Genomic DNA, 14,116 nt, shown 5'->3' on the forward strand with positions numbered 1-14,116 from the left:
CTTCTCAGGGCAAGGTACATCATACCTTATTCGATGCTGCATTCCCCGTTCTTAACACAATGCCTGGCATAAGTGAATACTTGCCTGTTTTTCCCATCTTAAGCCTTTTGCCCCATGCAACCTCACCTACTTACAGTGCTGTCAAAATAATCTCCCTTACATACCTATGATACTTTTTCTCCCTTTCCTGAAGTTTCCATTTATTCCCTGCCACCTGCAAATTCCTAAGCCAGCATAATTTACCCCAATCTCTTTTTCTAATCAAAGTGCCCTATATCTCCCTTCATACCAAACAGTGGTGGTTGGGGGTATCTTTCTATCAGTCTATACCCATATTTGTATATGAGTGTCTACAAGTATGTATACACAGTCTAGAGCAGTGTTCAAGAAAATGGGCTCTGAAGGCAGACTGCCTGTCTTTGGATCCTGATTCCAGCGCTCCTACATACATAACTGTAGACAAGTCCCTTCACTTCTCCGAATCTCAATTTCTTTGCCTATAAAACAGAGACAACCTACTTCAAAGAGCTGCCATGAGCATTAAATGATAGAATTTAATGTGTTTAGAATTCGGGATGGTGTCTAGCACACAGAGAACACCAATAAATTTTTGCTGTTATTAGAAAACCTTCTTGCCAGTATATCCTTATTCCCTCAAACTCTGCAATTCCTTAGGTTCTTCCCGTAGCCACAGAAGCATAGGTTATTGGGGGCTATAAAGGGCAAAGGTGACCAGATCAGGCAGTACTGCTTGTCCTCTTTACAAAAGTACACTGATGATGAGACTAGAGAATGTATTAGAATCAGGACTGCAAATAGAGTTTTAGGTGTAAGGTATCTGTTGTGCAAAACAAAATACATCCATTCAAAAGAATGTTAACCTGCAGTCCCTGACCTCAGAAATTAGATGTGGAACTTGGTCTGCATGTGCGTTTTTCACGGCAAAGGATTCATTGCTTTCATTTGATTCATGACCTAAAAACATCCTTAACGAAAAGGGTTAAGAACCATGACCTATACAGTACAAAGTTCTATGAGAGTAAAGAGTTCCTGTGGGTATCCAGCACCCCCTGGGGGTGTCAGTCAAAATTCCAATGTTCGCTGAGTGCAGAACTATGGGGATGCAGATACATTAGCAACTCTTTGGAAGGAAATAAAGTACCCACGGGAAACCCAGGAACGCTTGGCATTTTAACTAAACGTGGTACAGCTGCGGAGGTTTTGAGGCCTCCATCAGAGAGGAACGTGAGCCTGTGTTTGCAGATTTGTTGTGGAGTGCCTGTATGCTGTGTTGAGGGCGGGGGTCGGGGATGGGGTGCTCAATTTGTTTTTCATCAAAAGGAGGTTATGTGGGCTTACAGCGAACCTCCATCACTACTACCCATAATTTTCTAGCTTTTTTTCTTTTAATTATCCATTGATTCTTTTCTTCCACTGGCTCTGACGACCGAAGGCAAAACTGAAACCCGGAAGGAGAGGGCAAAGGAAAAGAAAGCTCCAAAGGGAGCCCAGCGCCCGGTCTTTCGTCCTGCGGTCCCTTTAAGAGAAGAATCTCTTGGGACCGGCAGTCCCAACCGACCCCAGTTTTAACCGAAACCTAACCCGGACTTCCCCCTCTTCGCTCAAATAAGACCAACTTTGGATTTTCCCTCCCCTATTGTCCAATCAGAATCTGTTACCAGGCAGACTCTACCCGCAGGCGGTGCGAGCCCGGCGCCTCCTGTCTCCGGGTGGCAGCAACGACCAATGAGAGAGCAGGTCGTCCGAGTATCTAGGCAGATCGGGGCTGTTCCAGCCATTCAGAAAAAAGAAAATAAAGCAACGCACGAGCCCGCTGGGCCAGGACCGTGGGGCTGGGCTGGAGTGAAGGTGGCTACGAGGTAGTTTCTCTTTCTCCCTTACCTTTATTGTTGCTTGTGTTGGAAGGCGACTGTTCAAAGGTAGGGAGGGGGCAGTATGAGTTGGGAGGAGAGCAGAACAAGATTTTGGCTGTATTTTCAAAGCTCCTTCACCCATGTGCACGTGCCCCGAATCTGGGACCCCGTTCCTCCAACCGGGTTTCCTATGCCCAGCCCAGGAGTTCGCCACCCTGAACCCCCCACCTTGCAGCAACGCGGGATTGAATGCAGAGGAAAGGGAGGGAGGTGGGGGTGCGCCTCTGGATGGGAGGTTGAGGGAGATGACGTAGGGACTGGCGACGTGGGGAGGGGGAAGCCGCGGGGGAAGCCGTGGCGAGATTAAGTAATGAGAACTTGGGCCCAGTGTTTTCCAAGGCTGGAAGGGCAGAATATGTTCGTATCCTTTCTGACCTCCCAGGAAAATTAAGGCGTGAGGAGTCGCTTAGAGAATTGGAGAACTTTATTTTGTGGTTGTTACTGTTTTTATTTTTGTTTTGTTTTTTTTTTTAAGGGGAGGAGGGCAGTACGGAATCAGAGGCAGAAATGGACATGTCTAACGTCGATTTCCAGTCCCCCTATCCCTTCCTTTACAGTTTTCCATATTTAGGAGACTGCAAAAAGGTGGGGCAGATAGAATGGATATGGCAAAGATCTCTTTGGGTATATGTGGGCCTGGGGAAGTAATGGGATAATTTCTAATTTTTGGAGAAGGCAACTGGTGAAAAAAAGACCACTGAGGAAATTCAGAGGCTTTCTTTCTGTTTCTCTGTGTTTCTGGGTAGGGAGATGAGGAGTGCCCGGGGGCCTCCAGGGAAAGGGAGGTTAAATCTTCATGCCTGGTCTCTCAGCTCTAGCCCTCATGCCGGGATGGCCGAAGATGAGCCCGATGCTAAGAGCCCGAAGACTGGGGGAAGGGCCCCCTCAGGTAGTGCTGAGGCGGGAGAACCCACCACCCTTCTTCAGAGGCTCCGAGGTACCATTTCGTAAGTACTCATCACCACCTCCAAACCTTGCTCCAGAACTGTAGCACTTCACTTCCTCTGTAGATGAACTGCCTCTCCCTGAGCAAGTGCATCTGAACATGGGGAGGTTCTTCATCATGGGAGCAGTTGCTGAGCACCCCTTAAGCATCTCATCCCTCTTCCTCTCCCTAACAGTAAGACACTAGAGAAAATCTTGTGTCTGACCTCCAGCTTTCTCCTCTTTTCCACAGCAAGGCCGTGCAGAACAAAGTCGAGGGAATCCTGGTAAGTATTTTCGGGAAGAGGGCAATAGAGAGGTGGAATTGGTGGGGGATGAGGGTGATGAAGATATGCATAACTGAAAGCTTTATGTGGGAGAGGCAGTACTGTCTTCCCTGTCAGAAGATAATTGGCTTTGCAACTTGTTGCCAGATTGACCTTGGACATCTTACTTCATCTCTCTGTGACCTGTCGCGTAGACGCTCAGTAGGAATAATGTCAAAGCCCATCCCCTCCACTCCCCCTCTCACCACAGTAGCTCACAAGGGCACTCCTCAGAGCACAGTGAACACCCAGCCCCAAATCATTTCTAAGGTCCTTTTCAGTCTGACAGTCTCTAAGGCAGCTAGACTTTGGGGGAAGGATCAGAAGATCCTGTCTTGCGTCCTTCTTGGCCTTATTTTTTCTCCTGCCTCTCTGTTCCTCCCTACCTCAGCAAGATGTACAGAAATTCTCAGACAACGACAAGCTGTATCTCTACCTTCAGCTTCCCTCAGGGCCCAGTACTGGAGACAAAAGGTAGGTTTGGTGCTAGAGTTTAAGATATCAGAGGTTCTGGTTCTTAAAGGAAGGCTCACTGGGATGGGGCTGGGTGAATTGGAATACTCATAACAGCTGTCCTTGATGAGAAGAATAGTCCCTGTCCTGCCCCAGTTTACCAGGAAAAGCTGGATTCTGGGTGATTTGGTCCAGCACTGCTGAAGCAGTAGTCTGGATAGAACCACAGCAACTTGAGGATCTTAGTAAGGCTTGTCCCTTTTACTTCTCTTGCAGCTCAGAGCCAAGTACACTCAGCAATGAGGAGTACATGTATGCCTATAGGTGGATCCGTAACCACCTAGAAGAGCATACTGACACCTGTTTGCCAAAGCAAAGTGTTTATGATGCCTATCGGTGGGTGAATGAGGCGGGAGGAGGGTGGTGTGGGTTGGCGGGCATAGGACTACCCCCTCACCCCTGGAGAGCTCCCTGCCTTGATAGAGCCTGACTTCTTAAAGGGTGCCAGGGACCCTCGGAATCTCACCATGACCTCCTTCTCTGAGTGTCTTCCCACTCTGCCCCCTCCCCGCCAGGAAGTACTGTGAGAGCCTCGCCTGTTGCCGCCCACTCAGCACAGCCAACTTTGGCAAAATCATCAGAGAGATCTTCCCTGACATCAAGGCCCGAAGGCTTGGTGGCCGGGGCCAGTCCAAGTATCCTTGAATGGAGAGGTTGGGGTTGGAGGACCTGGGGAGTAAAACTTAGGGTGTGGAGGGCCAGGAGTGGAAACAGCCTAACCTTCCCATGGGGCTCGGAGATCCCCACCGTTGGCTGCTCTTTAACTTGCCTCAGATATTGCTACAGTGGCATACGAAGGAAGACCTTGGTATCTATGCCCCCCTTGCCTGGACTTGACCTGAAGGGCTCTGACAGTGTAAGTAACAACCAACCCTCTGATTGCACTCTTCTCTCCAAGGTGGAGGGCTGACATAGCCTACGTCATTCTGCACATAGCTTCTGGGTATATAGGATATGCCCTTCTACCTACCTTATGGCTCAGGCAGAGGATGAAGAGAATTTGTGGGTTTCTGGGATGAGTTACCCCATCTCCAGTCTGGTCTTAACTGTGGCTGACACAGGTGTCTGAGAGGGGCCAAGGGTTCTTCAGTTTGGAGTGTGACTGGGCATGTGTTTCCCCGCTGCAGCCGGAAATGGGCCCAGAAGTAACCCCAGCACCTCGGGATGAGCTGGTGGAGGCAGCCTGTGCTCTGACCTGTGACTGGGCAGAACGAATCCTGAAACGGTCCTTCAGTTCCATCGTTGAGGTCGCCCGCTTCCTGCTGCAGCAGCATCTCATCTCTGCCCGATCTGCACATGCCCACGTGCTCAAGGCGATGGGGCTCGCTGGTGGGTGGAGACTCTCTCAGGCCCCAAAAATCTCTCAGCCACTTTCAGCTTCATAGGCCCTCCCGCCTACTAGGACAGAGACACCTTGCATTTGTCTTCTATTCCTGGTGCCCCTCGTAGGGCATTAGGACACGCTTTAGACCACTTTCTTCCCCCTTCTGCACCAGTCAGTCAGTCAGAGTCACCTCACGTGGCCATTGTTTCCTCCTCACCCTCGCCTTTTACCTTTTCTGGCACCTCTGCAGAAGACGATGAACATGCCCCTCGGGAGCGGTCATCTAAATCCAAGAATGGTGTAGAGAGCCTAGAAGGTGGAGCCCATAAGAAACCAGAGAGACCAGCCCAGGTAAGGAAGTTGATGCCCCCCCACCCCCCGCCCCGACCTTGCTGCCCTGGGCTGGGGGCTTAGTATCCCCTTTCCCATTATCTTCTCACCCTCCTGTGTCTGTGTTTGCTCCGATGTCTGATCTTCCCACTTACTGTGTCCTCTCTTCACCTTTTAGCCTCCTAAGGAGCTGGAACCCCGGGCTGGAGGTGGCCCCCCTGCACGTGGCGAGCGGAAGAAGAGTGTAGTGGAGAGCCCAGCCCCAGCAGCCAATAACCCACAGGTTAATGCCCTGGTGGCTCGGCTGCCTCTGCTCCTTCCCCGGGCCCCTCGCTCACTTATTCCGCCAATCCGAGTCTCTCCACCCATCCTGGCCCCCAAGCTTTCTTCAGGCCTGAAAGTGGCTACACTGCCTCTGCCCAGTAGGGCTGGGGGACCCCAGGCAGCTATGCCCATCATTAACATGATCTTACCAACCGTTCCTGCTTTGTCTGGACCCGGACCCGGACCCGGGCCTGGGCAAGCCCTGCCTGGGGCACTCACTCAGCCGCAGGGCACAGAGAACAGGGAAGTAGGCATAGGTGGTGACCCGGGACCCCATGACAAGGGTGTCAAGAGGACAGCAGAAGTACCTGTGAGTGAGGCCATTGGGCAGGATCCACCTGCTAAAGCAGCAAAGCAGGATATAGAGGATACAGGAAGTGATGCCAAAAGAAAACGGGGGCGCCCTCGAAAAAAATCAGGTGGAAGTAAGGAAAGGACCTCTCCCCCTGACAAGTCAGCACCTGCCATGGACTCTGCCCAGTCCCCAAGGTTACCACGGGAGACGTGGGCCTCTGGAGGGGAAAGCAACTCAGCTGGAGGGTCAGGGAAGCCAGGACCAGTGGGAGAGGCTGAGAAGGGGATGGTGCTTGCCCAGGGTCAGGAAGATGGTGCTGTTTCCAGAGGAGGAAGGGGCCCCAGTTCCCGGCATGCCAAAGAAGCAGAAGATAAAATTCCTCTGGTCACCTCAAAAGTGAGTGTCATCAAGGGCAGTAGAAGCCAAAAGGAAGCTCTTCATTTGGTAAAGGGAGAGGTAGACACCGCAGCGCAGGGTAATAAAGACTTAAAGGGGCATGTGCTTCAAAATTCCTTATTCCACGAGGGGAAAGACCCCAAAGCAACACCCCCATGATAGGTATGTGGGGAGGAGTGTTTATATCCACATTAACTCTACCTGCCTAGTAGAGGCCCCTCTGCACTTGCTTCTCATTTGGCTCTTCTTTTCCTAAGGGAATTCATTTTCCTGTACAGAGAGCTGAGGCACCCTGTGTCTTACACAGTGTCCGGCTCCTGCCTCTGACCTTTCCAGCTCAGTACCCTTGGCTTTAGCGTCACTGATAAATCTGTCATGACTGTCTTACCTGGATCTCTGTGCTATCCTGCAGGAAGATAGGGATGGAGTAAGTATGATGAATGTATAGGCTAGGAATCTTTTGGTTTTAAATCGTAAAAAAAAAAAACTAACTCAAACTGGCTTAAAAATAAAGACTGACTGGCTCACATAACCGGAAAGTCCAGAGGTAGTACTGGCTCCAGGAAAAGCTGATGCGGTGGCTCAGTGTTTCTCTAAATACCTGATTGATTTCCCCCTGCTGCTGCCTTCTGTAGGATCATCTTAAACCTGGGCCACCTAGTGGCTGCCAGCACTCCTGGGATTATACCCAACCAGAAGGGGTGGGGGGCATCTTTGTGCCAGGCATCCTAGCAAAGCCTTAAGATGGACTCTGATTAGGCCAGCCTGCGTCACATGCCGATCCCTCACCAATCACTGTGGCCAGAAGGATGGTGTATGCTAATTCGCTCCTTCTACATCAGGGAAAGATTGGGATCAGCTTCCTTAGAATCACATAGGTCTCCAAATGGGAACTGACGCGGGCGGTTCCTGGGGAGGCAGCTGACACCTGGCCAATACCGGGACGTACATGTGGTTTTAGTTTGCTAGGTTGGGATCAGCTACACCTGTTTCCTTTTTCCCTCACCGTCTTGCATTTTCCTTACTGCAGCTGTAGCCCCTTTCCTCTGGTAGGCGCAGAAGGAATGAGAGGGAAGTCACTCTCCTTCAGGGACTCTCTCTTTAGTCTCATTTAGATGACAATCCCTACATTTCAGAGATGGAGATCCTTCCCTTTCCTGTTTCTGAATGTTGGTTTTCTCCTCATTCTGCTTCCCTATCCCTTACCCTACTGCCACTTTCACCAAGTGGAGTGAAAGATTTAGTTCCTAGTCATTTTATTAAATCCATTCTGTATCCACCAGGTGTCAGTCTCTTGTCATACGTGTGTCAGGATTTCAGCCAGGATCGTGGGGTTTAGGCTAGGTGTGTGGCAGGAGGTAGCTCTGCACATCAGCAAGCACCAATAAGAAGGGAACCCAGACGTTATCCTTCGAAAAGCAGTAAACCAACCAGTATTTACTGAGGACATACGTCGTTTTCTGCATAAGGGTAGCTTCTGTCAGGCAATCTTGGTTCTGCCCAGGAAACATATTTTCTTTCAGGGAGACTTCACTCATTTGTTTCCACCACAGCAGATTTTTAAAAATTATAATATGTAATATTTGGTATCTATAAAGAATATATTTAACATGAATAAATTATGAAACATAATATTAAATGAATACCTTTGACCCATCGCCCAACTTATACATTAAAACATTAGAAATACCATTGAGTTTTTTGTGTTCCTACCCATTCCTATCCCACTGCCTCTCCCTAGAGGTAACCACTGTCCTTAATTTTATGTTTATTAATTGCGTGCCACACACACACACACACGTGTGTATATATTTAACCATATGTGTACAATATTTAAAAATTGTTCAATTTTGCTTTTTTATCTTTACAAAAATTTTATGCTCTAATAGCCCCCTGAAGTTTGCTTTTTTTCACTTAACATTTCTAAGATTCATCTGTGTTGTAAGTAGCTGTAATTCGTTCATTTTCACCTGTGTAATGTTCCATCAAGTACATAAGCCACAAGTTATTTATGTATTCACCTATTAATGGACATTTGGGTTGTTTCCAATTGTTTGCCATTACAAACAATGCTGCTACAAACATTCTTGTACCTGTTAGTGCCTTTTTGAAGTAAGATTTTTTTTTTAAATGTTAGCTTTTTTTATTTTTATTTATTTGACAGAGAGAGAGAGACAGCAGAGAGGGAACACAAGTAGGGGGAGTGGGGGGAGTGGGGGGGGGAGAGGCAGGCTTCCCGCCAAGCAGGGAGCCCGATGCAGGGCTCGATCCCACAACCGCGGGATCGTGACCTGAGCCGAAGGCAGACGCTTAACGACTGAGCCACCCAGGCGCCCCTGAAGTAAGATTTCTAAAAAGGTTTCTAAGATGGTTCATTTGGTCTGTATACCCTCTGAGTTGGGGACTGTCCCCTCTTATTGTTTGGAAGAGTTGACATCAGATTGAAATGAGCTGTCCCTTGACACTTTGGTAAAACCCAGCTGTCGAACCATCTTTGCCTGTCTTTTTGGGAAAAACTTTAACCATCAATTCAATTTCTTTAATAATTATAGGCTGTCTGGACTTTCTTTTTTTTTTCATGGCTTAATAGCTCATTTATATTTATTTTTTAAGTTTTTTAATTAATTTTATTATGTTAGTCACCATACATTACATCATTAGTTTTTGATGTAGTGTTCCATGATTCATGTTCCATGTTTGCGTATAACACCCAGTGCTCCATGCAATACGTGCCCTCCTTAATACCCACCACCGGGCTAACCCATCCCCCCGCCCCCCTCCCCTCTAGAACCCGCAGTTTGTTTCTCAGAGTCCATCGTCTCTCATGGTTCATCTCCCCCTCCGATTTCCCCCACTGCATTTTTCCCTTCCTACTATCTTTTTTTTTTTTTAACATATATTGTATTATTTGTTTCAGAGGTACAGGTGTGTGATTCAACAGTCTTGCACAACTCACAGCACTCACCATAGCACATACCCTCCCCAATGTCTGTCACCCAGCCACCCCATCCCTCCCACCCCCCTCCACCCCAAAGTTGTTGTGGTTCTATCCAGACTACTGCTTCAGTTTGTTTCCTGAGATCAAGAATTCTTCATATCAGTGAGGTCATATGATGCTTGTCTTTCTCTGACTGACTTATTTCACTTAGCGTAATACCCACTAGTTCCAGTTGCAAATGGCAAGATTTTGGTTTTTTGATGGCTGCATTATATTCCATTGTATGTATAAACCACATCTTCTTTATCCATTCATCTGTCGATGGACATCTTGGCTCTTTCCATAGTTTGGCTATTGTGGACATCGCTGCTATGGACTTTCTATTTCTTTTTGAGTCAATTTAGGGTAAGTGTTCTAGGATTTTGTGCATTTCATGCCTTTATTTTTAAACAAAATTTTTATTTATTTATTTATTTATTTATGCCTCTGCTCTCTGGGTAGTCATGTCCTTCTTTTCATTTCTACTGTGTACTTTTACCTTCTCAGTTCCTCCTCATCAATTGCACTGGAAGTGTGTTATTTCACTTGTCTATGTTCAGCTACTACTTTGGGCTTTGTCAGTCTTCTCCCTTATGTATTGTTTTCCATTTCATTAATTATAGATATTATCTATAATATTTCCTGCTTTCTTTAGATTTAATTTTATGTTTTTCCATAACATCTTAAATTTGATCTAATTAATTTTCAAGCTCTGCTTTTCTACTGTAAGTCTTTAAGGACCTGTTTCTCTATATTCCCCGAATTTTTTTTGCTGTATTTTGATTATAACTTAGTCCTAAGAATATTTAAATTGCCTTGATGACTTTTTTAAGTTTATGAGTTATTTAGAAAAGTTTTATGAGTTTCCAAATGTCTGGATATTTAAAATTTTATCTTTTTGATATCCATTTTCAGCTTAATCATTTGTGCTCAGAGATGTGGTACTCTGATACTAAACCTTTGAAATTTGTTGGGATTGTTATTTTATATCTCTGTGACTTCTTGGTATCTGAATGTTTTGTTTTCTGCTCATTCTTGCCTGTGGTAGCTTGTTTCCCAGTTTATTCTCAATTTGGGGGTTTGGGGCTTATGTTTTGTTAAACTTAATCTGCGGGAATCCAGAGAGCCTAAATTGGGGGTACTTTCCCCCAGAGAGAATTTGCATTTGCTTGTGCCAGGATCCAAATGATGCTCCTGACCTGGAACTGTGTTAGCCCCTCAGGAGTCTCAGTTCAATCCATGAGTTCCAGGTTTTCTCCCATTCCATGGCTAGGCCCAGGCCTTAGCCTCTGTTCACGATACTGATATTGGCATTTGTCCCCAAGGCAAACCTGCTGCTCCTGCTGCCTTTTGCTCGTCTTTCATATAAGTTTCAGCTTAATGTTATTTTTTTCTTCCTTTTGTGATTTCTCTTTCTAATGTGCCCAGCAATGTGCTAAACATTATGTTTCTTGTAATTTATCCAGGCTCTACTTGTATTTTAATGGGAGAGCCTTTTCTCTTATCCAGGCTGCCAGGAATAGGCATTACTGCAGTTTTTCTATTTTCCTTCTTGTTTTTTAAGTGCCAGGAACTTATTAGAAGCCCGTTGACTTAAGCTTTGACTTCAAGTCAATGACAATCACAGCACAGTGGCAACATAACAGTGATCTTAGCATTAAGCACAGAGGGCTGTGGGGGCCCAGAGGAATAGCGTGTAAGTCAGATGGGGGTCTGGGGTGACTTCCAGTAGAGGTGAGTAGGAGTTAGCTGGACAAGTCTAACTCATAAGGCAAAAGGACAGAAAACATAAGACATATAGTAAAAAGAGTTAAATCATAGCACTCATTCTGCATGAGAGCTGTAAATGCAGAGAGATCACTTTGGGCTGAATAATTTGGGAAGGTTTCATGGAAAAGATATGCTTGAGTTAAACCTTTAAGGTATGTGGAGCTTAGGTGAAAAAGGAAGACATTCTAGGAAAAGCAGGGGTTTGGGGATGTGAGTTGTGACTAAAGGCATAGCAGAACAACCCCCCATAGAGACCTGGCAGGCAGAAGGGGTGTGTATGAATGATACTGAGAAGTCAACTAGAAGAACACACAACCATTATTATAGTTATCTGTTGACTGAATGAATGGATGAAAGGTATGAAGTTTCCATTAGAGGATGAAGGAACTGGAATTAGAAGGAACCAGCCAGGCAGACGGTTCCATGTGGGAGGAGAAGAGGGACTGGACCGGGCTGCTGACACATTAGAAGTGACAGGCATATGGAAAAATAAACCACTGGTGTTAGAATAGATGGAAGCATCCAAGGAAACCCTGCCCTTACCTTGGTTGGGCCTGGGGATATATCCATTCATTCTGGGAGACCAGCCCACACGAGGATTTTGAGATTTACGTGTGGTTTTTTTTTTTAAGTTTATTTTTAATTTTTTTTAGTAATCTCTACACCCAATGTGGAGCTAGAACTCATGACCCCAAGATCAAGAGCCGCATGCTCTTCTGACTGAGCCAGCCAGTACCTGCCCCCCCACCAGGGGTGTTTAGCCTATTTTTAAAAGATTTTATTTATTTATTTGGCAGAGAGAGACACGGGAACATGAACGGGGAGTGGGAGAGGGAGAAGCAGGCTTCCCGCTGAGCAGGGAGCCCGATGCGGTGCTCGATCCCAGGACCCTGGGGTCATGACCTGAGCGGAAGGCAGACGCTTCATGACTGAGCCACCCAGGCTGGCTCAGTTGGAAAAGTATGCAACACTTGACCTTGGGGTCGTGAGTTCAAGCCCCATGTTGGGTGTAGAGATTACTTAATTACTTAAATAAATGAAACTTAAAATCTAAAATGAAACAAGTTATTATAGTTTAGGCAATCTTCAGTTTACTGGAGTAAAGGTTTGAGGACTGCCTACTGCTTCCTCCCCACCATTCCTACTCCCTCCCTAGCACCCAACTCTGCACTCCCATGACCTCACCCACCAAACGTCATATTTTTTCATTTTAGCCCAATCATAAGTTGAAGATAATTTATAATTCACTAAAACTTGAAATAATAATTTACTACTAAACCAAGACAAGCTCTACATGTCTAGTCTATGGCCCCAAATAAATAAACTTATTGTTTATTTTTGTGGATAATAAGCAACTTTCTTCAGAAATGAAAGCAAATGCCACATTCACTTACATACTAAACAGGGGGACTAATGTCATTATATATTTGTCTAAGTGTTTCATCTCACGTTATGTTTCCTCAGTAGGCCTATCCCTTCTTTGCCTAGGATTGTCCTGCTGGCTTCATACAATGAGATAAAGCTAAGCACAACATATATATATAATGCATTTTTTAAGAAATGTTCATGAGAAGGTATTTGTTTGCTGGAAAGAGCATGAATTCAGTTCACATTTTAGCTTTACCACTTATGATGTTGAACATTTATTTAGTAAAGTTTTTCAAACTATAGATTGCAACCCATTCACGGGTTGTGAAACTGATTTAGCAGGATGTAAAACAGTATTTTCAAAAAGGGAAATAGAATAGAAAATATCAGAATGCATTGCATATAGTTAGGGTATTATTTCATGAAACCTTTATTTATTATTTTTTTTAAAAGATTTTATTTATTTATTTGACAGAGAGAGACAGTGAGAGCAGGAACACAAGCAGGGGGAGTGGGAGAGGGAGAAGCAGGCTTCCTGCTGAGCAGGGAGCCTGATGTGGGACTCGATCCCAGGACCCTGGGATCACGACCTGAGCCGAAGGCAGATGCTTAACGACTGAGCCACCCAGGCGCCCTCATGAAACCTTTATTTCAATGAAGACACATTTGTGTGTTCTTCAGTGATCATGATGATAAAATGTATTTTTTATTGTGGGTTGAAATAAAAAAAACCTTGAAAAAAATGACCATTCTGAAGCTCAGTTTCCATAAAAATGGTATAATACCTCTTTCACGGGATTGTAATGAGGAATAAAGAAGTAATGTTTGCTTTCATATACAGTAGGGGCTTGGGCAGTAACTGCTGGCTTCTTTATCTTTTCTCTCAAAAAAAACCCCAAGGGCGCCTGGGTGGCTCAGTCGGTTAAGCGCTGGACTCGATTTCAGCTCAGGTCATGATCTCAGGACCCTAAGATCAAGCCCGGCACTGGGCTCTGTACTCGGTGTAGAGTCTGCTTTCCCTCTCCCTCTGCTTCTCCCCCAGACCCCTGCTGCTCATGCTCTCTCCCTCTCTCTCTAGAATAAATAAATAAAATCTTTAAAAAATAAAATAAAGGGGCACCTGGGTGGCTCAGTTGGTTAAGCGACTGCCTTCAGCTCAGGTCATGATCCTGGAGTCCCAGGATCGAGTCCCGCATCGGGCTCCCTGCTCAGCAGGGGAGTCTGCTTCTCCCTCTGATCCTCCTCCCTCTCGTGCTCTCTGTCTCTCATTCTTTCTCTCTCAAATAAATAAAATCTTAAAAAATAAATAAATAAATAAAATAAAAATATGTTCAGCGTGGCAAGGAATTTTAGAGAATATCATAAATGTCATGATTTAATTTAATATAGGAAACAAAGAATAGCATTCAGTTTTATAATTTGACAACTGAGATCAAGAAGAAAAGGAAATAGGAAGAAGAAAAACTAGTTTAGTCAAATATTTACTTGTTAATATTTTTAATTTATTAATTCATTTATGAAAAATAACTTTTCCCAAACCAAAAAAAAAAATCAGTAAGACAGTTGGCATTGTTTTATATTTTTGGAAATCCCTTTAATGCCTGACTGGATTCTCACATCTGCTTCTGCATTCCA

The 14,116-nt window shown here is 45.5% G+C and overlaps 1 protein-coding gene across 6 annotated transcripts; it reads left to right on the forward strand.

Moving 5' to 3' along the window:
- The first annotated feature begins 1,746 nt into the window (after positions 1 to 1,746).
- Positions 1,747 to 7,645, forward strand: RFX5 (regulatory factor X5). Of its 6 annotated transcripts, none has more exons than XM_028088370.2 (10): positions 1,747 to 1,880; positions 2,681 to 2,881; positions 3,112 to 3,145; positions 3,576 to 3,658; positions 3,914 to 4,033; positions 4,213 to 4,332; positions 4,472 to 4,553; positions 4,825 to 5,026; positions 5,272 to 5,372; positions 5,530 to 7,645. In XM_028088370.2, exons 1-10 carry the CDS (start codon positions 1,747 to 1,749, stop codon positions 6,523 to 6,525), a joined length of 2,073 nt encoding a protein of 690 aa, XP_027944171.2. In that variant the 3' UTR covers positions 6,526 to 7,645. The 6 variants fall into 6 exon arrangements, with proteins under 6 accessions (XP_027944171.2, XP_027944172.2, XP_027944174.1 ...); XM_028088371.2 differs by having other exon boundaries at positions 2,747 to 2,881; XM_028088373.2 differs by having other exon boundaries at positions 1,851 to 1,940; positions 2,747 to 2,881.
- The last annotated feature ends 6,471 nt before the right edge of the window (positions 7,646 to 14,116 follow it).

The sequence above is a fragment of the Eumetopias jubatus genome, unplaced genomic scaffold (assembly GCF_037043125.1).
Source record: "Eumetopias jubatus isolate StellerSeaLion01/CBP00866 unplaced genomic scaffold, mEumJub1_p1.0 scaffold_4, whole genome shotgun sequence".
NCBI lineage: Eukaryota > Metazoa > Chordata > Mammalia > Carnivora > Otariidae > Eumetopias > Eumetopias jubatus.

Excerpts from the sequence above, each read along its gene's own strand:
- RFX5 (XM_028088370.2), top strand. The coding sequence starts at position 1,747 with ATGAGAGAGCAGGTCGTCCGAGTATCTAGGCAGATCGGGGCTGTTCCA. Across the intron at positions 4,333-4,471 it reads GGTGGCCGGGGCCAGTCCAA|ATATTGCTACAGTGGCATAC; the intron begins GTATCCTTGAAT and ends AACTTGCCTCAG. Across the intron at positions 4,554-4,824 it reads ACCTGAAGGGCTCTGACAGT|CCGGAAATGGGCCCAGAAGT; the intron begins GTAAGTAACAAC and ends TCCCCGCTGCAG.